Source organism: Heptranchias perlo, chromosome 6, assembly GCF_035084215.1.
Source record: "Heptranchias perlo isolate sHepPer1 chromosome 6, sHepPer1.hap1, whole genome shotgun sequence".
Taxonomy (NCBI): Eukaryota; Metazoa; Chordata; class Chondrichthyes; order Hexanchiformes; family Hexanchidae; genus Heptranchias; species Heptranchias perlo.
Window position 1 is genome coordinate 28,262,540 of NC_090330.1, and position 27,666 is coordinate 28,290,205.

The 27,666-nt window shown below is 43.5% G+C and overlaps 1 protein-coding gene across 2 annotated transcripts in view; it reads right to left on the reverse strand.

Moving 5' to 3' along the window:
- The window catches only part of LOC137322854 (microtubule-associated tumor suppressor candidate 2-like), a 434,152-nt gene that overhangs the window by 211,457 nt on the left and 195,029 nt on the right, over positions 1-27,666 (reverse strand). For both annotated transcript variants that reach the window (XM_067985994.1, XM_067985995.1), the window contains one exon: positions 11,354-11,560. In XM_067985994.1, coding sequence (XP_067842095.1) covers positions 11,354-11,560 — 207 coding nt within the window. The remainder of the gene's footprint in view (positions 1-11,353; positions 11,561-27,666) is intronic.

Genomic DNA, 27,666 nt, shown 5'->3' on the forward strand with positions numbered 1-27,666 from the left:
CCTTGTACTCCAGTCCTCTAGATATAAAGGCCAGCATTCCATTAGCCTTATTGATTATTTTCTGCACCTGTTCATGACACTTCAATGATCTATGTACCTGAACCCCTAAGTCCCTTTGGACATCCACTGTTTTTAACTATTTATCATTTAGAAAGTACCCTGTTCTATCCTTTTTTGATCCAAAGTGGGTGATCTCACATTTGTCTACATTGAATTCCATCTGCCACAGTTTTGACCCATTCACCTCATCTATCAATATCCCTTTGTAATTTTATGTTTCCATCTACACTGCTTACAATGCCACCAATCTTTGTGTCATCGGAAAACATAGATATGAGACTTTCTATGCCTTCATCTAAGTCGTTAATAAGTATTGTGAATAATTGAGGCCCCAAGACAGATCCCTGCGGGACTCCACTAGTCACCTCCTGCCAATGTGAATACTTACCCATTATCCCTACTCTCTGTCGTCTTTCGCTCAGCCAATTCCCTAACCAAGTCCGTACTTTTCCCTCGATTCCATGGGCTTCTAACTTAGCCAACAGTCTCTTATGTGGGACCTTATCAAATGCCTTCTGGAAGTCCATATAAATAACATCCATTGACATTCCCCTGTCCACTACTTTAGTCACCTCTTCAAAAAATTCAATCAGGTTTGTCAGGCACGATCTACCTTTCACAAATCCATGCTGGCTCTCCCTGATTAACTGAAAATTGTCGAGGTGTTCAGTCACCCTATCCTTAATTATAGACTCCAGCAATTTCCCCACAACAGATGTTAGGCTAACTGGTCTATAATTCCCGGGTTTCGCTCTCTCTCCTTTCTTAAAAAGTGGAGTGACATGTGCAATTTTCCAATCTAGTGGGACAGTTCCTGAATCTAGAGAACTTTGAAAGATTATAGTTAGGGCATCTGCAATCTGCTCACCTACTTCCTTTAAAACCCTGGGACCATGCACTCCAAGGTCTCTCACTTCCCCTACCCCTCTCAATATATTCCCGTTTACTGCGTATTCCTTTTTACTGTTTGACCTCCCTAAGTGCATTATCTCACACTTCTCCGGGTTGAACTCCATTTGCCACTTTTCCACCCACTCCACCAACCCATTGATATCTTCTTGGAGTCTACAGCTATCTTCTTCACTATCAACTACACAGCCAATTTTTGTGTCGTCTGCAAATTTGCCAATCATGCCCCCTACATTCAAGTCCAAATCATTAATATATACCACAAACAGCAAGAGACCCAACACTGAGCCCTGTGGCACACCACTGGAAATGGATTTCCATTCACAAAGACATCCATCGACTTTTACCCTTTGTTTCCTGTTACTGATCCAATTTTGGATCCAATTCGCCACATTTCCCTGTATCCCATGGGCTTTTACCTTTCTGACCAGTCTGCCATGTGGGACCTTGTCAAATGCCTTACTAAAATCCATGTAGACAACATCCACTGCACTACCCTCATCAATCCTCCTTGTCACTTCCTCAAAGAATTCAATCAGATTTGTAAGGCATGACCTTCCCTGAACAAATCCATGCTGACTATCCCTGATTAAACCATGCCTTTCCAAGTGTCAGTTTATCCTATCTCTCAGTATTGATTCTAATAGTTTGGCTATCACCGAGGTAAGACCACCGGCCTATAATTGTTGGGCCTTTCCCTCGTACCCTTTTTAAACAATGGTACTGTGTTTGCAGTCTTCCAGGCCCTGGTGACTTATCAACTTTCAAGGATTCCAGTCCCTCTAGTACTTCCTCTCTCGTTATGTTTACCTTGTCCAATATTTCACACCTCTCCTCTTTAACTACTACGTCCGGAATCATCCCTTTCCTTTGTGAATACGGAGACAAAATATTCATTTAAAACCCTACCCACATCCTCTGATTCTACACACAAGTTACCCTTATCATCCCTGATAGGTCCCACCTTTTCCTTAGCTATCCTCTTGTTCTTAATGTACTGATAAAACATCTTTGGGTTTTCTTTAATCTTACCAGCTAATATTTTTTCATGCCCTCTCTTTGCGTTCCTTATTTCCTTTTTTTACGTCATCCCTGTACTTTCTATACTCCTCTAGGCTTTCTGCAGTATTTAGTTTTCTGTGACAGTCATAAGCTTTCTTTTTCAGCTTTATTTTGCCCCGTATACTTCTAGACAACCAGGGGGCTCTAAATTTGACAGTGCCACCCTTTTTCTTTGAGGGGACGTGTTTGCATTGTACCCGTAGAATTTCACTTTTTAGTACCTCCCACTGGCTTGCCACTGATTTCTCCCCAAGTAGTTCCGTCCAGTCTATTCTGCCAAATCACCTCTTAGTTCTGTAAAATTTGCCTTCCCCCAATTTAAAACGTTTACTCCTGATTTAACTCTGTCCTTTTCCATAATAATGCCAGAACTAACTGAATTGCGGTCACTATCCCCAATATGGTGACACACTGTCACTTCACCCACTTGCCCATCTTCATTTCCCAGGACTAAATCTAGAATTGCATCCCCTCTTTTTAGGCTTGTCACGTACTGGCTAAAAAAGTTCTCCTGGACACCGATCAAGAATTTTGCGCCCTCTGTGCCCCTCACACTATTTGAATCCCAGTTGATGTTAGGGTAGTTGAAGTCTCCTACTATTATTGCCCTCTTATTTTTGCACTCAGAAATTTGCCTACATATTTGTTCTTCTATCTCCCTTTCACTATTCGGGGGTCTATAGTACACTCCTAGTAGTGTGACTGCCCCTTTTTTATTTCTTAGCTCAACCCATATAGCCTCGATTGATGATCCATTTAGCATATCATCCCTTCTCACAACTGTAATTGATTCTTTAACCAATAATGCTACCCCCCTCCTTTTTTATCATCCACTCTATCCTGCCATTCTATCCACTAGCCAGGATTCACAAAACCCTCTGATGGATGCCCCACAACCTTCACCTGGTACCTTCATGCTAAAGGCAGCTCAGATTGGGAGCTAAGAAGGCAGTACTTAAACTCATACCCATGTTCATGTGCTGAATATCAGCCTGCTAATATTCAGTAACACCCCAGGTGCACTGTGCAAGTTCATGTAAGATCTCCTTGTTATGATTTTTTAAATATGTTTGTGCTGCCACTAGATGGCATTCTACATTAGAGGAGTCAATGTCATACTCTCCATGCCGCATAATAAGGCAGCTGATGAAAGGGAACAGTCAGAAATAATTGGGCTGCATATTTAAAGAAAGAACTTGCATTTATGTAGTGCCTTTCACATCCTCATGATCTCCCAAAACATTCCACAGCCAATTAATTATCCTTTGAAGTGCAGTCCCTGTTGTTTGTAAGGCAACTGCAGCAGCTAATTTGTGCACTTCACATGTACTATTCTGTACTGATCAAGAGCCAAAAAAGTTACTATATTTAAATGCCTGTTACAAGATTCCTCTCCTGTAATATGCCTCTATTGCAAGGTAAGGTATGTAAGGTACCATGATGGTGACATGTATCACAAGTAGATGAGGATTAATATAAATAACAAGTCAACTTCTAACACAGCTTCCAATAGTGTCAGTTTGCTCAGTTGGTAGCACTCCTCCCTTTGAGTGAGAAAGTTATAGATTCAAGCCTCACACTAAGGCTATTACACATTATGTGAGCTGACATTTCAGTGCAGGAAAGAGGGAGTGCTGCATTGCTGGGGATGTTTGTCAACCAGATGAGATATTAAAGTGAGGCTACCTATCTATTCAGGTAGATGTGAAAGATGCAATAACACTATTTAAAAAAAAAGGAAGTTCTCCTCGTGTCCCAGCCAACATTTCTCCCACAGCCAATAACAAAAACAGATTAACTGGTTATTCATTTCATCTCGTTGTGTTTGTGGGACATTGCTTTTTGCAAAATTGGCTGCCATGTTTACTCATATAACAACAGTAACTGCAGTTCAAAAGTTGTAGTAATTAGTTGGTTGTGAAGTAAGAACATTTGAAATAGGAGCAGGGGTAGGCTATACAGCCCGTCAAGCCTGATCTGCCATTTAATAAGATCATGGCTGATTTTCCACCTCAACTCCACTTTCCTGCCCGATCCCCATATCCCTTGATTCCCTTAGTGTCCAAAAATCTATCGATCTCAATCTTGAATATACTCAACGACTGAGCATCCACAGCCCTCTGGGGTAGAGAATTCCAAAGATTCACAACCCTCTGAGTGAAGAAATTTTTCCTCATTTCGGTCCTAAATGACCGACCTCTTATCTTGAGACTATGACCCCGAGTTCGAGATTCTCCAGCCAGGGGAAACAGCCTCTCAGCATCTACCCTGTCAAGCCCTCTAAGAATTTTATACATTTCAATGAGATCACCTCTCATTCTGCTAAACTTCAGAGAATATAGGCCCATTCTACTCAATCTCTCCTCATAGGACAACACTCTCATCCCAGGGATCAATCTATTGAACCTTTGTTGCACTCCTTCTAAGGCAAGTATATACTTCCTTAGGTAAGGAGACCAAATCTGTACACAGTACTCCAGGTGTGGTCTCACCAGAGCCCTATATAATTGCAGCACAGCCTCTTTACTCTTATACTCCAACCCCCTTGCAATAATGGCTAACATACCATTTGCCTTCCTAATTGCTTGCTGTACCTGCATGTTAACTTTCTGTGATTCGTTTACAAGGAACTCAAATCCATCTGAATACCAACTGTTCTTAGTCTTTCACCTTTTAAAAAATATTCTACTTTTCTATTCTTCCTACCAAAATGGATAATTTCACATTTCCCCACATTATACTCCATCTGCCAACTTCTTGCCCACTCACTTAACCTGTCTATATCCTTTTGCAGCCTCTTTGCATCCTCCTCACAGCTTACTTTCCCACCTAGCTTTGCATCATCAGCAAACTTGGATACATTACACTCGATCCCCTCATCTATGTCATTGATATAGATTATAAACAGCAGAGGCCCAAGCACTGATCCTTGCAGCACCCCACTAGTTACAACCTGCCACCCCAAAAATGACCCATTCATTCCTATTCTGTTTTCTGTCCCTTAACAAATCCTCAATCCATGCTAATATATTACCCCCAATCCCATGAGCCCTAATCTTGTGTAACAACCTCTTGTGTGGCACCTTGTCGAAAGTTTTTTGAAAATCCAAATATACTACATCCACTGGTTCCCCCTTATCTATCCTGCTAGTTACAGGCTCAAAAAACTCTAATAGATTTATCAAACATGATTTCCCTTTCATAAAAAATCAAAAGCAAAATACTGTGGATGCGGATTCCAGCATCCACAGTATTTTGCTTTTGATTTCGTGATTAATTCAAGGCCACTTCTCTTCCAGGAATGCCCACCTTGAGGAAGTTCTGCTCTTCTCTCCGAAGGGATTTCCGTTTGTCTCTTTTACCTTCATTGCTTTCTGTTTCCTTTCTCATATTTGATCAGGTTTCTTCTAAAACTCACTTTCACAGCCACATCTCTTTCCTCAGCAACTGTCTCCAACTCCGACTTATTCCACGTGGTTTCTAACTTAAATTCCACCCTTCATGTTTTGGATCCACCCGTGATTACAGATAAATCGCATTCAGGAGAACTTTTTTAGCCAGTACGTAGCAAGCCCAACAAGAGAGGGGGCAGTTCTGGATTTAGTTTTAGGAAATGTAGATGGGCAGGGGGGAGGAGTAGCAGCAGGAGAGCATTTTGCTGGTAGTGATCATAATTCAGTTAGATTTAGAATAGTTATGGAAAAGGACAAAGATAGAACAGGAGTTAAAGTTCTCAATTGGGGAAAGGCCAATTTTACTAAGCTGAGAAATGATTTAACAAAAATGGACCGGAGACAGCTACTTGAAGGCAAATCGGTGTCAGAACAGTGGGAGGCATTCAAGGGGGAGATTCAAGGAAGTCAGAGTAAACATGTTCCCACAAAGAAAAAGGGTGGGACTGTCAAATCTAGAGCCCCCTTGATGACAAGGAGCATATGGGTAAGATAAGGCAAAAAAGAAAAGTTTATGTCAGACACAAAGAACTCAATACAACAGAAAGCCTAGAGTATAGAAAGGAGTATAGAAAGAGCAGGGGTGAAATTAAAAAGGGAATTAGGAAAGTAAAGAGAAGGCATGAAAAACTACTGGCAAGTAAAATCAAGGAAAACCCAAAGATATTTTATAAATACATTAAGAGCAAAAGAATAACTAAGGAAAGAGTGGGGCCTATTAGAGACCAAAAGGTGACCTGTGTATGGAGGCGGAAGATGTTGGTACGGTTCTTAATGAATTCTTTGTGTCTGTCTTCAAAAAAGAGAGGGACAATGCAGACATTGTAGCTAAGGAGGAGGAGTGTGAAATATTGGATGGGATAAACATAGTGAGAGAAGAAGTATTAGGGGGATTAGCATCTTTGAAAGAGGTAAATCGCAAGGCCCAGATGAAATGTATCCCAGGCTGTTAAAAGAAGCAAATGAGGAAATAGCGGAGGCTCTGAGGATCATTTTCCAATCCTCCATGGATTCAAGTGTGGTCTCGGAGGATTGGAGGACTGCTAACGTCGTACTGTTGTTTAAAAAGGGAGAGAGGGATAGACCGAGTAATTATGGTCAGTCAGTCTAACCTCGGTGTTGGGCAAATTATTGGAATCGATTCTGAGGGACAGGATAAACTGTCACTTAGAAAGGCACAGAGTAATCAAGGACAGTCAGCTTGGATTTGTTAAGGGAAGGTCATGTCTGACAAACTTGATTGAATTTTTTGAGGAGGTAACAAGGAGGGTCGATGAGGGTAGTGCATTTGATGTAGTCTACATGGATTTTAGTAAGGCATTTGACAAGGTCCCACATGGCAGACTGGTCAGATGGGATACAGGGAAATGTGGCGAATTGGATCCAAAATTGGCTCAGTAACAGGAAACAAAGGGTAAAAGTCGATGGATGTCTTTGCGAATGGAAATCCGTTTCCAATGGTGTGCCACAGGGCTCAGTGTTGGGTCCTTGCTGTTTGTGGTATATATTAATGATTTGGACTTGAATGTAGGGGGCATGATTGGCAAATTTGCAGACGACACAAAAATTGGCCGTGTAGTTGATAGTGAAGAGGATAGCTGTAGACTCCAAGAAGATATCAAGGGGTTGGTGGAGTGGGTGGAAAAGTGGCAAATGGAGTTCAACCCGGAGAAGTGTGAGGTAATGCACTTTGGGAGGGCAAACAGTAAAAAGGAATACGCAGTAAACGGGAATATATTGAGAGGGGTAGAGGAAGTGAGAGACCTTGGAGTGCATGTGCACAGGCCCCTGAAGGTGGTAGTACAGATAGATAAGGTTTTGAAGAAGGCATACGGAATGCTCTCTGTTATTATCCGAGGTATAGAAGGCAGTTTCCAGCGGGATTCCACAGAGCTCAGTACTGCTTCCCTTGCTTTTTGTGGTATATATAAATGATTTGGACTTAAATGTAAGGGGCATGATTAAGAAGTTTGCAGATGATACAAAAATTGGCCGTGTGGATGATGGTGAGGAGGTAAGCTGTGGACTGCAGGAAGATATCAATGGACTGGTCAGGTGGACAGAAAAGTGGCAAATGGAATTCAATCTGGAGAAGTGTGAGGTGATGCATTTGGGAAGGGCAACAAGGCAGGGGAATACACAATAAATGGGAGGATACTGATAGGTGTAGAGGAAGTGAGGGACCATGGAGTGCATGTCCACAGATCCCTGAAGGTAGTAGGACAGGTAGATAAGGTGGTTAAGAAGGCATATGGAATGCTTTCCTTTATTAGCCGAGGCACAGAATATAAGAGCAGGGAGGTTATGCTAGAACTGTATAAAACACGAGTTAGGCCACAGCTTGAGTACTGTGTACAGTTCTGGTCACCACATTACAGGAAGGATGTAATTGCATTAGAGAGGGTTCAGAGGAGATTTACGAGGATGTTGCCAGGACTGGAGAATTTTAGCCATGAGGAAATATTGGATAGGCTGCGATTATTTTCTTTGGAACAGAAAAGCTGAGGGGTGATTTAATTGAGGTGTACAAAATTATGAGGGGCCTAGATAGAGTGGATAGGAAGGACCTATTTTCCTTTGGTGTGGGGTCAATAGGGGGCATAGATTTGAAGTGATTGGTAAAAGGATTCGAGGGGAGCTGAGGAAATTTTTTTCACCCAGAGGGTGGTAGGGGTCTGGAACTCACTGCCTGAAAGGGTCGTAGAGGCAGAAACCCTCATCACATTTAAAAAGTACCTGGATGTGCACCTGAAGTGCCGTAACCTACAAGGCTACGGACCAAGTGCTGGAAAGTGGGATTCGGCTGGGTGGCTCATTTTCGGCTGGCGTGGACATGATGGGCCGAATGGCCTCCTTCTGTGCCGTAAATTTTCTATGATTCTGTGATATCTCCATGATATTCAGCATTCCTTGAACCACTGCTCTTACCACTTCCTGAGATCCACGTGCAACACCATGCGCCGCCACATGCATGCTCTCGACCTCTCTCTCCAGCAGTACCAACTCACTCTATTTCAGAGTTCTCCTGTTCCGCAGTCCCATTTCATCCTTCGCTTAACAAAAACTTTTTTTTCTTCCTTTCAGGTGTTAAGGACCGCAAGCTTCAACAACTCTTAGATACCAATGCCCCTCCTGATTCTTCTTCCCCTTCACTTTCCTCTGACACCATCCCTCCATCCAATCTCACCCTTTGTCGTGTTTTCACTATCCCCTCTGAACTTCCCCTCTCTGACCACGAAGGATCAGTCCTCAGCAAAGGCCTTAGCTTCATCCCTACACCTTCACCCCCATGAATTTCAAGCTCGACACAACACTGAGCTCTTCTTCCATCGCCTTCGACTCCGCGCCCACTTCGTTACTTATGAGTCTTCCCCCCGCACAGCGGACCCTTTCTCCCGTCTTCAGAATTCTCATTCTACCTGGACCTCTCCCCCTGGCCTCTTACCTTCTCTTGATCTTTTCATTGCAAACTGCCAGCGTGACATCGGCTGTCTCAATTTCTCTACTCCCCTCACTCACTCTAATCTAACTCCCTCTGAATCGCAGCACTCCGTTCTCTCAGGTCCAACCCTGACATTGTCATTAAACCTGCTGACAAGGGTGGCGCTGTTGTTGTGTGGTGAACAGACCTTGCGGAGGCTGAAGGCCAATTCCCCGACACCTCCTCCCACCTCCTCCTGGACCACCACCCCAGACCGTCACTGACCTCATCTCCTCTGGAGATCTTCCCCCAACGGCCTCCAACTTCATAGTCCCCCAACCCCACACAGCCCCCTTGTACTTCCTTCCCAAGATCCACAAACAAGACTGCCCTGGGAGACCCATCGTTTCAATCTGTTCTTGCCCCACGGAACTTATATCCTCCTTTCTCGACTATTTTTTCTCCCCTAACCATCTCCTTTTCACCGTGGACACCCTGTCCTTTTACACCTCCATCACCCACCAGGACGGCCTGCGGGCCCTCTGCTTCTTCCTTGAATGGAGGCCCAACCGGTCCCCATCCACCACCACTCTCCTCCGCCTGGCTGAACTTGTTCTTACGTTGAACAACTTCTCCTTTGACTCATCTCACTTCCTCCAAATTAAAGGTGTCGCTATGGGAACCTGTATGGGTCCCAGCTATGCCTGCCTTTTTGTGGGATACGTGGAACATTCCTTGTTCCAGTCCTACTCAGATCCCCTCCCTCACCTCTTTTTCCAGTACATTGATGACTGTATCGGTGCCATTTCCTGCTCTCGCCCAGAACTAGAAAATTTCATCAACTTTGCTTCCAATTTCCACCCTTTCCTCACCTTCACATGGTCCATCTCTGACTCTTCCCTTCCCTTCCTTGACTTCTCTACCTACATTTCTGGAGATAGATATTGGTTGTCAGCCTATCATAAGCCCATCGACTCCCACAGCCAGCTTGATTACACTTCCTCCCACCCTAATTCCTGTAAGGACTCTATTCCCTTCTCCCAGTTTCTCTACCTCTGTCGTATCTGTTCTGACGATGCCACCTTCCACACCAGTGCTTCTGACATGTCTTCCTTTTTCCTCAACCAAGCATTCCCCTCCACTGTAGTTGACAGGTCCCTCGAACGTGTCCCTCTTATTTCCTGCACTTCTGCCCTCACCCTTTCCCCTCCCTCCCAGAATCATGATGGGGTCCCTCTTGTCCTTACTTTCCACCCCACGAGCCTCCACATTCAACGCATCATCCTCCGCCATTTCCGCCACCTCCAGCACAATCCCACCACCAAACACATCTTTCCCTCCCCTCCCCTTTCAGCATTCCGAAGGGACCGCACCCTCCGTGACCCCCTACTCCACTCTTCCATCATCCCCATCACTCACTCTCGTCCTCACGGCACCTTCCAAAATGGTGGGGGCAAGGTTGAAGGTAGGACTAGAAAGGTACATTGATTACCAGTCCGCCAATTCTCCAGCTTCAAACATTGCACTTTTCTATAATAAATGATCGATTAAAAAACGTTTACACCTGGAGTTCACTGTCAACTTTTATAGATCAAGGGTAGGTAGGAAAGGAAAAAAGTTTACTTTCCTCAATTTTTCCTCTTGTTTATGTTGGGTATGCATGCATTTATTCTGAAGGTGCAGTTAAATTGCCACTTTTGCAACAATGCAAAGCATTTTTGAGTGAGCGCTGATGCAAGAATGGGAGCTAACTTGTGAAGCTGTCTCACATTGGTCTGAGTTCACAGCAGGCTGAGTATTATCCGGCCTGTTGTAAAGCTGCATTTAACTTTTAAATCTGATTTCATTTTAAACATTTTTGCCTGCCCACACTCTCCTACCATTAAAGATTAGTCACCCAGGGAGCAGAGTTCTGCACTTGCATGCTTTAATGCGTGCACAGAATTCCTTTGTGGCTAAACTCAGCACGTCCTTCAGCAATGCACAATCGGCAATATAACTTTAGGCTCGTGGTTGCGCAATGCACTCCATGGATACTATTCTGAGACTGACTCCCAGTTCTAACACTGTATCTATTATAGGGCGACTAGACCCTGCCTCCAATAGGTTACATGTTTTAGAACATTTAGTATAACCTGAATATTCATCTAAAACGTTTGGCTCCAAAAGGTTATGTTACAATGAGGGTGGAGAATGTTTTCTTTTAAATGTGTTGTGATAAAATGTCAGATGCTGGGGTTATATGCCCTGTAGTGATTCATTTTAATTTCATCACCTCTCTGTGTAACATTTCCCCACTTTACCTATTTCAGAAGTCTGACAAATATTTCAAGTCAACTAAAGTTCAGGTTAGATATTCTGATTTCTTAAAGATTTTAAGTAAAAGATGAAAAATGAGGTAAGAGACACTTTCCTGCATCAAATGAGAAACCAATAAATTGTGGCTTACGATTTGCAGCTTTGCTGTGGTCACTATGAACGCTGTCATTTGATTGGTTGCTTGAGACTGATGACACACTTGAACTCCTGACAAATCCAAAAGCCACGAGTTTAGCTGCTGGCAATCGAGAGTAACCCGGAGGCCGAAGTCCAGAGTGCCCAGGTTTGGGTAGGTTTGATCTTTGGACAATTGGGATAGTGTTTTTCTTCTGTTCCACTGAAGTGTAGGAAAAAGAAAACAATAAAGTTTTTGAACTATGAACCCAAATAACTAACTCATAAAAATAAGAGAAACATATCTAGTAACAGAAATCCACACATTGGCTATTTCTAGAATGTGACTGCTTATTGTAGAAACGTGACAGTTTGTCAGTCGTTTTGTTAAAAGCTATGCATTGTTACTCACTTGAATGAATAAATCATGACATTATGAAAACATGACATAACTGAACCAGTTCGATGATCAGTTTATAATGCTAGTAATTACATACCAACAATTCAAAATTAATTGCACACTAATAAATTATGTAACTAGGAATTAAACAGTATTCCCAGGTTTCCACAAAACTGATGCACAGCCAAGCAATCAAATAATCACCATATGCCTCAATGTATCTTCATTATGTATACAGACACATCCCATTCCACACCCATCCCAAGTTTCATAAAATCTGGAAAGCACCTTTCATGTCCTCAGGGCATCCCAAAGCACTTCACCGCCAATGAAATACCTTTGAAGTGTAGTCACTGTTGTAATACAGGAAAATACAGCAGTCAATTTGCACACAGCAAGGTCCCACAAAAAGCAATAAGATAAATGACCAGATCTCTTAGAATGGTGTTGGTTGAGGGATAAATATTGGCCAGGACACCCAGCGAACTCCTCTGCTCATCTCTGAATTGTGCCACTGGATCTGTTTAGCATCTTATTCGAAAGTAAGCACCTCTAACAGTGAAGCATCCTCACAGTACTGCACTGAAGTGTCACCCTAGATTATATGTTCAAGTCTCTGACCTGGAATTTGAACCCATGACATTCTAACTCAGAGGCAAGAGAGCTACCACTGAGCCAATGCTGACATTTATATATTATGAATAATTATTATTATATATTATAATCTTCCAATCCTCCTTAGATATGGGGACGGTGCCAGAGAGCTGGAGCGTTGCAAATGTTACACCTCTGTTCAAAAAAAGAAGAGGGATAAACCCAGTAATTACAGGCCAGTCAGCCTAAAGTCGGTGGTGGGGAAAGTTTTAGAGACAATAATCTGGGACAAAATAAATTGCCACTTGGAAAAGTATGGGCTAATGAATGAAAGTCAGCATGGATTTGTTAAAGGAAAATCGCGTTTGATTAACCTGATTGAGTTCTTTGATAAACAGAGAGGGTTGATGAGGATAGTGCGGTTGATGTTATGAATATGGGCTTTCAAAAGGCATTTGATAAAGTACCACATAATAGGCTTGTTAGCAAAATTAAAGCCCATGGGATTAAAGGGATAGTGGCAGCGTGGATACAAAATTGATTAAGAGACAGAAAGTGGTGGTGAACAGTTGTTTTTCATACTGGAGGGAAGTAAACAGTGGTGTTTCCCCAGCGGTCAGTAATGGGTCCACTGCTCTTTTTGATACATATTAATGACCTGGACTTGGGTATAGAGGGTATAATTTCTAAGTTTACAGATGACACAAAACTCAGAAATGTAGTAAACAATGTGGAGGATAGTGACAGGCTTCAGGAGGACATAGACAGACTGGTGAAATGGGAAGACGCATGACAGATGAAATTTAACGCAGAGAAGTGTCAAGTGATACATTTTGGTAGAAAGACTGAGGAGAGGCAACATAAACTAAATGGTTCAATTTTAAAGGGGGTGCGGGAACAGAGAGATCTGAGGGGGAACATACACAAATCTTTGAAAGTGGCAGGACAAGTTGAGAAGGCTGTTAAAAAAGCATATGGGATTCTGGGCTTTATTAATAGAGGCATAGCGTACAAAAGCAAGGAAGTTATGCTAAACCTTTATAAATCCCTGGTTAGGCCTCAGCTGGAGTATTCTGTTCAATTCTGGGCACCACACTTTAGGAAGGATGTCAAGGCCTTAGAGAGGATGCAGAAGAGATTTACTTGAATGGTACCAGGGATGAGGGACATCAGTTATGTGGAGAGACTGGAGAAGCTGGGGTTGTTCTCATTAGAACAGAGAAGGTTAAGGGGAGATTTGATAGAGGTGTTCAAAATTCTTAACGGTTTTTATAGAGTAAACAAGGAGAAACTGTTTCAGTGGCAGAGGGTCAGTAACCAGAGGCCACAGATTTAAGGTGATCGGCAAAAGAGCCAGAGGTGACATGAGGAAACATTTTTTTACACAGCATCTTGTAATTGTCTAGAATGCACTGCCTGAGGGAGTGGTGGAAGCAGATTCAATAGAAACTTTCAAAAGGGAACTGGATAAATACTTGAAGGGAAAATATTTACAGGGCAGTAGGGAGAAGGCAGGGGAATGGGACTAAATGGATAGCTCTTTCAAAGAGCCAGCACAGGCACAATCGGCCGAATGGCCTCCTCCTGTACAAGATACTATGATACAACAACAACTTGCATTTATATAGTGCCTTTAACGTCGTAAAACGTCCCATGGTGCTTCACAGGAGCACAATCACACAAAAATGACACCGAGCCTGGACAGCTGAAGGCAACAGCATTGGTGGGGCGAAAGAAGTGGGGATGCATAAGAGGCCAGAGTTGGGGGAACGCAGCGTTGTCGGGGTGGGGCTGGAGGAGGTTTCAGAGACAGAGAGAAACAAGACCTTTGGGGGGGGGGGGCGGGATTTGAACACGAGGATAAGAATTTTTAAATCAAGGCGCAGGTGGACCGGAAGCCAATGTAGGTCAGCGAGCATTAGGGTACATGGTGAACGCGACTTAGAATGAGTTAGGATATGAGCAACAGAGTTTTCGATTAACTTAAGTTTATTGACAGTGGAAGATAGGAGGCTGGCCAGGAGATCACTGGAATAGTCAAGTCTGGAGGTAACAAAAGCATGGATGAGGGTTTCAGCTGATTATGGGTGATATTATGGAGGTGGAAGTAGGCGGTCTTTGTGATGGAGAGGATATGGGGCCAGAAGCTCATTTCAGGGTTAAATAGGATGCATGGGTTGCGAACAATCTGGTTCAGCCTCAGACAGTGGCCAGGGAGGGCGATGGAATCAGTGGCTACAGACCAAAATTGTGGACTGGAAATAGGGGGGAACCAAGTGTCTAATGAGAGTGAGGAACTTAAAGCAATTAAGATTAGTAAAGAAAAGGTACTGGAGAAATGAATGGGACTAAAAGCTGACAAATCCCCTAGATCTGATGGCCTACATCCTAGGGTTTTAAAAAAGGTGGCTGCAGAGATAGTGAATGCATTGGTTTTGATCTCCCAGAATTCCCTAGATTCTAGAACGGTCCCCATGGATTGGAAGGTAGCAAATGTAACCCCGCTATTCAAGAAAGGAGGGAAAGTGAAAACAGGGAACTATAGGCCAGTTAGCCTGACATCAATAGTGGGGAAAATGCTAAAATCTATTATTAAGGATGTAGTAACAGGGCGCTTAGAAAATCATAATATGATTGGGCAGAATCAACATGGTTTTATGAAAGGGAAATTGTGTTTGACAAATCTATTAGAGTTTTTTGAGGATGTAACTAGCAGGGTAGATAAGGGGGAACCAGTGGATGTAGTATATTTGGATTTTCAAAAGGCATTCGATAAGGTGCCACACAAGAGGTTGTTACACAAGATTAGGGCCTGTGGGATTGGGGGCAATATATTAACGTGGATTGAGGATTAGTTAACGGACAGAAAACAGAGAGTACGAATAAACGGGTCATTTTCGGGTTGGCAGGTTATAACTAGTGGGGTGCTGCAAGGATCAGTGCTTGGGCCTCTGCTGTTTACAATATATATCAATGACGTAGATGAGGGGACCGAGTGTAATGTAATCAAGTTTGCTGACAATGCAAAGCTAGGTAGGAAAGTAAGCTGTGAGAAGGATGCAGAGAGGCTCAAAAGGGACATAGACAGGTGAGTGGGCAAGAAGGTGGCAGATGGAGTATAATGTGAAATTGTGAAATTATCCACTTTGTTAGGAAGAATAGAAAAGCAGAATATTTTTTAAAAGGTGAGAGACTAAGAATGGTTGGTAGTCAGAGGGATTTGGCTGTCCTTGTACATGAAACAGAGAAAGTTAACATCAAGGTACAGCAAGCAATTAGGAAGGCAAATGGTATGTTAGCCATTATTGCAAAGGGGTTGGAGTATAAGAGTAAGGAGGCCTTGCTGCAATTATATAGGCTCTGGTGAGACCATACCTGGAGTACTGTGTACAGTTTTGGTCTCCTTACCTAAGGAAGGATATACTTGCCTTAGAGGAGGTGCAATAAAGGGTCACTCGATTGATTCCTGGGATGAGGGTTGTCCAATGGAGGAGAGATTGAGTAAAATGGGCCTATATTCTCTGGAGTTTGGAAGAATGAGAGGTGATCTCATTGAAATGTATAAAATTCTTAGAGGGCTTGACAGGGTAGATGCTGAGAGGCTGTTTCCCCTGGCTGGAGAGTCTAGAACTACAGGTCATAGTCTCAAGATAAGGGGTCGGCCATTTAGGACCGAGATGAGGAAAAATGTCTTCACTCAGCGGGTTGCGAATCTTCGGAATTCTCTACCCCAGAGGGCTGTGGATGCTCAGTCATTGAATATATTCAAGACTGAGTGAATCAAGGGATATAGGGATAGGGCGTGAAAGTGGAGTTGAGGTAGAAGATCAACTATGATCTTATTGAATGGAGGAGCAGGCTCGAGGAGCCATATGGCCTATTCCTGCTCCTGTTTCTTATGTTCTTATATTCTAAGACAATGGCTTCAGTCTTCCCAATATTTAATTGGAGAAAATTTCTGCTCATCCAATACTGGATGTCGGACAAGTAGCATGACAAATCAGAGGCAGTGGACGGGTCGAGAGAGGTGGTGGTGAGGTAGAGCTGGGTGTCGGCAACATACATATGGATCATGACATTGTATTTTAGGATGATATTGCCAAGGGGAAATTTAAAGCAGTAAAATGTGCCATGTTTTGACTGTGCAACAATAACATACCTAATTATGTCCATGTACTTATCCTGCGCTCTTTTCTTCTTTTTACAATATACCAGAATCCCAGAAGCCGCAAGCCTGTCCTTCTCACCAACAAGATTCAGCATAATACTTATTGCCATCATCATAACTTGAAGCAGGCACCAGCCGACAGGCACACAATGGAAGGTTTTAGTGATTTAGCACAGGGTGACTCACTCCTCATGAATGTGAAAGAAACATGGGCTGGGCTGGAAAAGGGCTGGCTGCTGAGTAGTATGTTAGAAAAACCACAGTGCACAAGTACGTGTAGCACAAGGAGGAAGCGCAGAGGCATATCACATTAAACATACCTTAAGCTCCTGTATACTGGTATTCCTCCCATGTCAAACACTCCCTCCGTGCTTTCAAAAATCTCTTCAAAACCCTCTTTTGGCCCCTACCCTAACGCTCTCCATTTTTCCTTTTTTCCTCTCCTACTCAGCATTTACTGTTTTCTCTTTCTCAATGTAAAGCATTTTGATACGCCTTCCTGTATATGAGCAGCACTGTAAAAATGCAAGTTTCTGTTGTTACACATTCAGAATTACTGAAACAAAAATCAGCCATTGTTCAAAAATGAACAGCAATCCATGTCTTCAGCTACTAGACTTATAAGTTCTCATTCCAGTACTTCAAAAGTGGTTTAACATCACACTAGATTTCAATTTAATTTTAAAGTATCACACAAATTTATTTTTGTAAGGAATCTTACAACACCAGGTTATAGTCCAATAGTTTTATTTTAAAATCACAAGCTTTCGGAGATTATCTCCTTCGTCAGGTGAAATGGATGAACAAGCACATAAGAAATGGTCATATAATTGTTAAGTATTTACATTAGACATCCACTCCCAACTCCTCAACTGGACAAAATATATAAATAATAAAAAAGATAGCAACTCTAAGAACTAAGCTAACTCTTTATAAATAACTTCCATATAATACAGTACTCCCAAAGGAGCCTAATTAATTGTTTCTTGGCATCTCAGCCCCACGGCATTGCTGCAGGAGTTCCTCAGGGCAGTGTCCTAGGCCCAACCATCTTCAGTTGCTTCATCAATGATCTTCCCTCCATCATAAAGTCAGAAATGGGGATGTCCGCTGATGATTGCACAGTGTTCAGTTTCATTCGCAACCCCTCAAATAATGAAGCAGTCCGAGCCCGCATGCAGCAAGACCTGGACAACATCCAGGCTTGGGCTCATAAGTGGCAAGTAACATTCGCGCCAGACAAGTGCCAGGCAATGACCATCTCAAACAAGAGAGAGTCTAACCACCTCCCCTTGACATTCAACGGCATTACCATCACTGAATCCCCCACCATCAACATCCTGGGGGTCACCATTGACCAGAAACTTAACTGGACCAGCCATATAAATACTGTGGCTATGAGAGCAGGTCAGAGGCTGGGTATTCTGCGACGAGTGACTCACCTCCTGACTCCCCAAAGCCTTTCCACCATCTACAAGGCACAAGTCAGGAGTGTGATGAAATACTCTCCACTTGCCTGGATGAGTGCAGCTCCAACAACACTCAAGAAGCTCGACACCATCCAGGACAAAGCAGCCCGCTTGATTGGCACCCCATCCACCACCCTAAACATTCACTCCCTTCACCACCGGCACACAGTGGCTGCAGTGTGTACCATCCACAGGATGCACTGCAGCAACTCGCCAAGGCTTCTTCAACAGCTCCTCCCAAACCCGCGACCTCTACCACCTAGAAGGACAAGAGCAGCAAGCACATGGGAACAACACCACCTGCATGTTCCCCTCCAAGTTACACACCATCCTGACTTGGAAATATATCACCGTTCCTTCATCGTCGCTGGGTCATTTTTTAAAATTCAAACCAATTTTTCTCTCTTTCAGGAGTTTCAAAGTAATCGCTCCCTTCTCTGAGATTTTCAAACAGATTCTTTGGGGTCGATTTTAACCCCCTCCCCGCTAGGCGGGAACGTTGCATGAGAGAGCAAGGGGTTAAAATAGGGCGAGTCGACTTTCTAGCCCCAGAGCGCTCCGTTACCGCCCATTGCTATTTTTCATTTCCAACTTTCAGGTCGGCCGAGGTTCCCGCTAATCAAAATGTAAAAGTCACAGCCCGATTATGTCTCCGGTGCCGCAATGCTATTTTAACTAGAACTGGGTGGGGAGGCCTGCCTGGGGGCAAACCCGGCAGAGATACCTGGCGGGAGGCAACTGAGTGTCCAGAAGAGACCAAGACAAGTTTAATTTCTTACTCTTCTGGGTAGTCCTTGAAAGCTCCTCCGGGCCAAAGAAGTAATCACTGGGACTCCCCTGCCCCTACCTTCCCTCTCCCTCCCCACACTGGCATATGTTTGGGAAATCCCCCCCAGACTTACCTTATGCCGGGGTCTGTTCCCCTGGGTCCCTGACTGTGACCAGCTCCTGCCCCAATTCCCATTCCTGCCCGCCTTGACGTCATTCACGCTGGCTTCAGTCGGGAGACAGATATGAAATATTAAAAAGAGGCCCGGCCATTAAAATCGGCCAGGTTTCATTTCCTTTCCAACTTCCGGGTACTCTGCTCGCTTCAGGTCCCTTCATGCAACGATCCCGCCCCTAGTTAAAATCAACCTCTTTGATTTAAACAGAACAGCTTATTTTTTTAACCCAGAAAAGATTGGGAATTCTTGGATTTTTAATGATTGATCACTGAAATTTAAAAAAGTACCAGTCCCAAAGCACTGGGGGTATATTAATCTAACTGACCAATGAAAAGTTAAATTTAAGTTTGAATTATTCTTCACCCCAGCTTATATCTGATGAAATTTGTAATTCGTATCAAAATAAGCTGGGTACAGGAATCTGGACTGCAGTCAGTTTTTAAACAGCTTATGTACTGCCAATGGATTTAAAGGACTATCTACTACACCAAAACTAGACAAAAATACTTCCTACAAGCCTATTTTGAAGCAGGTAACCCATTCAAACTGCTATCACCTTGGGAAATCATGATTGCTCCTTAGAAACTGTGCACCGACATATTGAATTCCTTGGCAGTGTCACAAGCCATTTAGACATTTATATAGTATCCTTCTCTGTTGATGAATACCACACAGATGCTTGAATGACCAGCACCAATGTCACTGATGAAGCCCCTGCACTCTGGGGAATATGATGTCTTTTATAAAACCCTATATGGCTCTCTTGCTCTATAGAATTCTAGTATTGAATTTAATGAAGTAACTGGCATGTCGAAACAGGACATCTATGACTTTGATAATGCAGAGGTGAATCGCAAACTGTCTGATCCTTGCCAAGTCTCCTGTATAATAGACCCCCGTAGCAGAGCAGTTCAGTGCCATTGCTACATTTACTGCTATTGGCAGCACAGTGCTGAGTTTGCTCATCGGCTGCAAATCTAGTTCCAGAAGACAGTGTAATTAATTCATATCTTCCTTGATGAGCTATATCCCCCCCCACACACTACTTCCCATTACTGATCCCACTGCAGCAACACCCCAGGTTCCTCGGTGGCACTGGTGGGCTCCCTCTTGGCAGTAGGAATAACCTGTAGAAATCTGTTTCCAGTGGTGTGCCACAGGGCTCAGTGTTGGGCCCCTTGCTGTTTGTGGTATATATAAGTGATTTGGACTTGAATGTAGGGGGCATGATTGGCAAATTTGCAGACAACACAAAAATTGGCCGTGTGGTTGATAGTGAAGAGGATAGCTGAAGACTCCAAGAAGATATCAATGGGTTGGTGGAGTGGGCGGAAAAGTGGCAAATGGAGTTCAACCCGGAGAAGTGTGAGGTAATGCACTTAGGGAGGGCAAACAGTAAAAGGGAATACGCAGTAAATGGGAATATATTGAGAGACCTTGGAGTGCATGTGCACAGGTCCCTGAAGGTGGCAGTACAGGTAGATAACGTTGTGAAGAAGCCATATGGAATGCTATCCGTTATTAGCCGAGGTATAGAATACAAAAGCAGGGATGTAATGATGGAACTGTATAAAACGCTGGTAAGGCCACAGCTGGAGCTTGAAAATTGCAGCTACGAGGAGAGATTGGATAGGCTGGGGTTGTATTCCTTGGAGCAGAGGAGGCTGAGGGGTGACTTGATTGAAGTGTACAAAATTATGAGGGGCCAAGATAGAGTAGACAGGAAGTACCTGTTTCCTCTAGCAGAGAGTTCAAGAACTAGAGGACATAGATTTAAGCTGATTGGCGGAAGGATTAGAGGGGACATGAGGAAAAACTTTTTTACCCAGAGGGTGGTGGATGTATGGAATTCGCTGCCTGAATTGGTGGTAGAGGCAGGGACCCTCAACTCTTTTAAGAAGTACCTGGACCTGCACCTAAAGTGCTGTAAGCTGCAGGGCTACGGACCGGATGCTGGAAGGTGGGATTAGAATGGGCACCTGGTTGTTCTTCGAGCCGGCGTGAACACGATGGGCCGAATGGCCCCCTTCTGAGCTGCATCTTTTCTATGGTTCTATGGTTCTAACCACGGTGGGCCTGCACTGTATGGAAGATGACCCCTGACCCAGCAAAATGAGCCAGTGCTGCGGGAGAGTCAGAGAGGCAGGCGGAGGTTCCGTCCTGCCAGAACACCGCCGCAAAGTGGAGAATCCCGACCCTAAGCTTCTCGATACATTTCTAAATAATTTTGATGGAAGTATTGAAAGCAGAATGCTACCGCTGATACCAAGATGAGCTCAAGCTGAGCTCCTCCTCATAGGAGGTCAGCACCCCAAATTTGTGGTGTGCCCGATCATCAGGTGATTAAAATGAATCACTAGAAAATCGGGAGCATTGGGAATTGGGCGCAGTGATTTCTACATTTGATTTTCTAATTCATGCTCTGTCAAACAAAGCTTTGTGTTGGCACTGCACCTTCACAAAATGTGACCTAAGTATTTCAAAGGCCACTGACACAATGGCCTGGATTTTAACTTGGAGCCGGAAACTCAGCGGGTGGGTGGATTTGCCCATGAGGAACCCGGAAGTCAAGTGAGCGGGTTTAAATCTACGATCGCAACTCGATTGCAGGCAATTATCTTTGCTTCCAGGTTTCGCATCTCCAAGCTGCGCAGCAGGCGTTCAGCATACCCGATTGACACGATCAGAGCTATGGTATTTAAAGGGCCAGTTCAAACATGGATTTTAAAGGAGAAAGGAGAAATGGAGTCCTGGAGAGCAAACGCAGCACCTAGATTTACTGATGCCTCCATAGATGTACTACTGGCTGCAGTGAGAGCCAGGAAGAAGGTTCTTTATCCAAGGGATGGCAGGAGGAAACCTGATTCTGTCTCCAAAAAGGCTTGGCTGGAGGAAGCACAAGAGGTGACAAGCAGAAGCACGGTGCCCAGGTCTTGGCTGCAGTGCAGGAAGCACTTGAATAATCTGACCAGATCTGGAAAAGTGTGTGCATTTGCTGATTCACTCACATCCCGTTGTGTTCAACAACCCCGCCAGTCCCCCACCACCACCTCATCATTATTGTCTTGGCAAGCATGCTCAAGACTCCTCACACCCACTTAAGTGCTACCAGCAACCATCCTCCACTTTCTCTCCACTTGCTCACCTCCCCATTTATGCAAACAATACTGTCACTCACTCCAATCCTGATGCAAAGTGATACAACTGTGTGACAGTTAATCTCTGATGCATCTGTATTATAGTCATCCTCATCCAATGCACTGCATCTGTCGGGTGAATAAGGCACCTTCAGTCACCCACTGGTCTGTTCTGTCGCCCCTTGTAGGAGAAGAGTGCAAAACGCAAGAAAGAGGCCGAGGACTGGCGGTGGACCTCCAACAGATTGTGGAACTGACTGGTACAGAGGAGGACTCAATGGAAATAAGTGGGACATCTGCGGTCCCCTCAATCGAAGATGGAGAGACTGGGAGCTCACAGATGGCTGGACGCAGCACATCACAATTATCTTGGAGACCCTCGCTGGTGAGTACTGAAGAGCTCTGCCAGACCTGTCTAGACATCTGAAGCGCATCTTTAACATGCCTATGGCTTTCTCAATTACACACCCGGTGGTCATGTGGCTCTGGTTGTATTGTTCTTGTGCCGCGTTGGTAGGGTTCCTCACAGGCAACATGATCTTCATTTGCAGGGGTATCCTTGTCTCCAAGGAGCCATCCTTTAAGTCTGACTCCTGTCTGGAATAGGTCTGAAATGTCTGACTGGCGCAAAATGAAGGCATCATGACAGCTGCCAGGGAATCTGGCGCACACCTGCAAAAACGTCTTGTTGTGGTCGCACACTAGCTGCGCATTGATGGAGTTTTAGCCCTATCGGCTAATGAATATGCCTGGTTTATGTGGTGGTCAATGGATTGTCATGTGTGTGCAATCGATTATGCCCTGCACCCGTGGGTAGCCAGCCAAAGAGGCGAAACCCACTGCTCGCTTAATCTGGCTGATGTCGTCGCGGGGGAAGTTCACGTAATCGGACGTCCTGGCAAATAACTCGTCCGTCATCTGCCTTATACCCTTATGTACAGACGATTGAGAGACCCCAGGGATGTCACCGGTGGCACCCTGGAAGGACCCAGAGGCAAAGAAATTGAGGGCAGTAGTTACTTTTACTGCACTGGGCAATGCATGGCCACCGGGTCCAGCGGGGAGCAGCTCTTCCTGAGAAAAGCTACAGATGTCTGTGACCACCTGCAGACTCAATCTGAGCCTGTATGGGCACTGCTCCTCAGAGAGGTCCAGGAAGCTTAGCCTCTGCCTGTATAACCTCTCATGTAGGTAATGCTTCCTGTGACGTCGGCCTCTCTGTTGGTCCCCTCTCTGCTGTTCTCCAGGATGATGTAGTGCACCTCGCTTTTGTGCACCTGCAGATCCCAGAACTGCCATGGATGGTGATTTTCCTCCTCCTCAGACATACTGTGGAATAGGTCCATTGCGCCCCTCGTCCTGATCTTGTCAGTTTGAGAGGCTCCAAAATGTTGGTAAATTTATCTGAACACAAGAATTCTCAGTCTCAGCAAAGAACTCTCAGTCTAAACACAAAGAACTCCCAGTCAAATGTTTGCCTGAGAGAACTGAGTGACCAGCTGCAATACCAGACCTTTTATTGAGATGTGTCAATCACAGGTTTAAAGGGCCAAATGAGCTTCGGCTGCATCTTGCCTCCATTTCAATGGCTTGTTTCAGAAGCCATGAGAAACCCATGCAGGAGAAATTAAATCTGTTTCTGTCGCAGAATCCACAAAAAATTAGGTAGCTCAACTGTTTACATTATTTGCATTGCCCCTTTAACAAGCCGGCCACAGGCATTAAGTGAGGACGGGACTTCTGGGTTTCAGTTGCACGCATGCATCCTAACACGCCTGGGTTAAACCAGAAGTGGACACAATGAAGCCAGGATGCGGTCCCACTTCCAATATCTATTATTTTTGCCTCCCATCCGACCACAACCCACCAGTTCTTTGAGGTTAAAATTCACCCCAATAAGCATCAGAGATATCACACCAGCCATATTCCCCAGCTGTGCTCACAATACTTGTGAAACAATGTAGAGGCAGTGGAAAGAATTCAGAGAAGGGCAACAAAAATAATTAGAGGCTTAGAAAGAGTGGCTATGGAAGTTGAATCTGTTCTCAATGAAAAAATGGATTTTTCTGGAGGAAGGCAATCCAAGTTTTAAAATAATGAAAGAAGTCAATAAGATGGATGTAGTGGGGTGTCTTCTACAAAACCACTAGGAGTACAAGAGGGTATGATTATAAGCTGAGAAGTCATGAACAAAACTCCATTTAAGGAATTACTTTTCTATTTCTAGAGCTGTCAGCTTAGTAAATAGACTGTCATCTAGTGAAGGAAACAAAAATTCAACAATAAAAATAACAACAATAAAAAATGATTCATAATTTCACAAAGAATGGAGGGATATGGGTTTGGAGTAGGAAAAAGGTGATAAAATGATCAGCTGGCTGCTTCTCTTAGCACAAACTCAGAAAAGACTGAAATAGAAAAGCCTGCAATATTTTTCCTTTTAACAGATGCCAGATACTGGTGATGGATTACAGCAGAAAACTATCCGTGGCAAGATACAGGCCTTAGTCATCAAAGGGTTTGCTGTACAACCTCTCGCCCTGACATAATCCATCGCTCCCTCAACTAAAATCAAAAGTTCTGCACAAGACTTAAGTGCTGGAATGCAGAAGTTCTGGCTCTCCATAGTGGGTGAAACAAATATCTTATACTAATATCTTATATTGCACTTTTAGTGAGCTCAATTAGGATTAATCTACACAAAAAAGACAGGCCTCATGGGCTAAAAACCCACTGTGGCTGTTGCATAAGGCCCAAATTCTGTTCCGGCTGAGTGATGAGCTGGTCTTGCTAGATGCTGTGAGGCCAACTCGTGAATCTCATTTGAGCCTTGCACACGATGGAGGGGCGCCTGCCTTAAAGGGATGCTGCTCAAAATTAAAAGGGCAAACAGTATAGGGGTAAAAATGAGTGACCCTTTTTAAAGGTCCAAAAAGTCTGCAAACCATTCTTTACAAGAGTTGTATGAGGTGGAAGAAATGATGATAAGGCCAAAAGTCGGAACTACCCAACATAGAGGTATGAAGCGGAGCCTGTGGATAAATAATAGTGAAGCACTGTCCCCGATCCCCATTTGACTGCTGGTGAAGTGGATATTCTGCTGCATGAGGTGGGTGTGAGAAGGGTGCCCCATTTGGAACTCCAGAGGATGAATGCACCATGCCAACAGGAGGTGGCAATCAGGCTAAACACTGTCTACAGTACCTGCAAGACATGGGAGCAGATGGGGGAGAAGATGGCACACTTTAAGGAACCAAACAATGTCAGACTACCCAACATTACAATATACCCAGGTAAATGGTCCAGGATTCCACCAAGTCTTGCCTGCCAATCTGTTCCACATTTACTGCTCGCCCATACCAAGCCCTCACACAACCTTACAGCTATTTCATTGTTTACTACACATACCCTTATTCCAGCAGGGCACACAGACAAGTTATGATGTACAATTGAAAGCCTTACTACACTAACATCTTCCAAAGGCTTCACATGTGTAGTAGAAGGTCAGCCGCTTACTGACACCCAGGACGGGCTTCGGGTTGGGCACATGGCAGCAATAAGTGACCCCTGTACTTTGGGAAATGCACCAGTGTGATGATATTGCCAGCTATTGAGTAAAAAAGAGATAAAACTATTGGCCATGGTGACTGACATGTCATTCGCCTGTTTGATTCATGTGTGGGCAGCACATTACCTGATATTGTAGGAATGAGCCAAAGGCATAACAATTAAGAGTAATGATGCCCTTGCCAACCACCGGTGGTGCCATTCCTATGTTACAAATTGACTGATGTTACTGTAGATGGCAGAGCTCTGCCTGCTGACCCAGAGACAACTGTGGGTCACTGACAGGTATGTATGCCAAGGTCTGCAGTTATGGCCTGAGGCTTGATGATCTCCCTGACATTTCTTCTTTCATTTAGTACCATCTTAAACATGAAATACTATAGTAGAGGTGCTTTAAAGCAAACTTACCTTAAGAAGTAAAAAATAACTTGCTGAAATTTTTCTGAAAAGTTAATGTCAGAAGTATACAATCGATGTTTAACAAAAAATTACATTAAAAGTACTGGCAACATTACAAAAAAAAGCCATACAAAGACAAATAAGAGCTCCTTCACACTTGGTACTTCACTTCCTTCCATTCCAAATGGGTGCATGGAGAAAAAAAGAGAAAATCTGGCAGAAATGCCACAGAATTGTGCTAAGTGTTCATTTAAATACTGGTGCAGTGCAGAAAAAGGCTCAAGGCTCAAGGGAGATATTATTGCAGTATTCTAAAGGGAATGGATAAATTTAACTGCAGTAATATATTTTGAATGTAAGGAGTCGCACAACACCAGGTTATAGTCCAACACCTGACGAAGGAGCTAAGCTCCGAAAGCTTGTGATTTCAAATAAAGCTGTTGGACTGTAACCTGGTGTTGTAAGATTCCTTACATTTGTCCACCCCAGTCCATCACCGGCATCTCCACATCACAATAAATTTTGAGATTGCCACAAACTCTAAAACCAGGGGACACAGGCTCAAGCTTAGATGAGGGAAGATGCACAGATAGTTTGCATTTAATTACTTTATGTAACAGTTGGCAAATGTATGAAATGGACAACCCAAGAAGACATTAGAGGCAAATACGGTAGAAAAGTTTAAGGGAGAACTGAATAGAATTTAAGGGAGTGAGCGATATTAATTTTTGGAACTGGACAGATGCTTTGCAGTCTTTTCGGATTCAGTAATTTCTTATGCTGCTATTTTCTTTGCATCAAATCTTGAGCCATAAAGGAGGATAGCTCATAAATTAGCCACAGGCACCTAGATTATGTGTTGATGTCTCTGGAGTGGGGCTTGAACCCACAACCTTCGGACTTCAGAGGCAAGAGGGCTACCATTGAGCCACAGCCGACATCTATTATATAAAAAACTTGATCTATCAAAAACCTGACAGTTTTTGCTAGATGGACTAATGACACCTAATGGAGGAACATCAATATTTGTTTTTATTATATAAATCACCTTCTGTAATTTAAATGAGTGATATAAAGACATATGGCAAACAAACAAACAGTAATTGAGTATAATTGCTGTGCCTCACTTACTAACCAATATTATGCTTTGATTGTGAAAGAAAACATCAGTTTATGAATACTTCTTATGAATAGGAATTTTGGGCCACATTTCTCTCTGGATAATTGCTGTCAAATAAAAGTGTATGTTTGAAATTTTAAAAATATATAATATAGTTTCATATAGAGTTGACTATATTCTCGTCATTTACCATCCAGCTACAGATTATGTTGATGACGGCAGAAAAAAACTGAGATGAAAGTAATTTTCTTTAAATAGAATTGTCATAATGTGGAACCTACTTAAGAGTTCCACTGAGATCAAGTGTTCCAAATACCAGCTCTAGATTTGGCACATGCAAGTATATCATATCAAGTCTCCAATCTATTTTTAAATTACATATCATTTATAATTTCAATGCTTTAGAGTTGTTTTTATATAAGACACAATCCACTGGTTAGTGTGATGAGTTTCATGAACTGTCCATAGTGTGTTGTGCTGTGATAATACATTTTTTAAATTAAAGTAATAGAAAATTAAGGTGGGGAA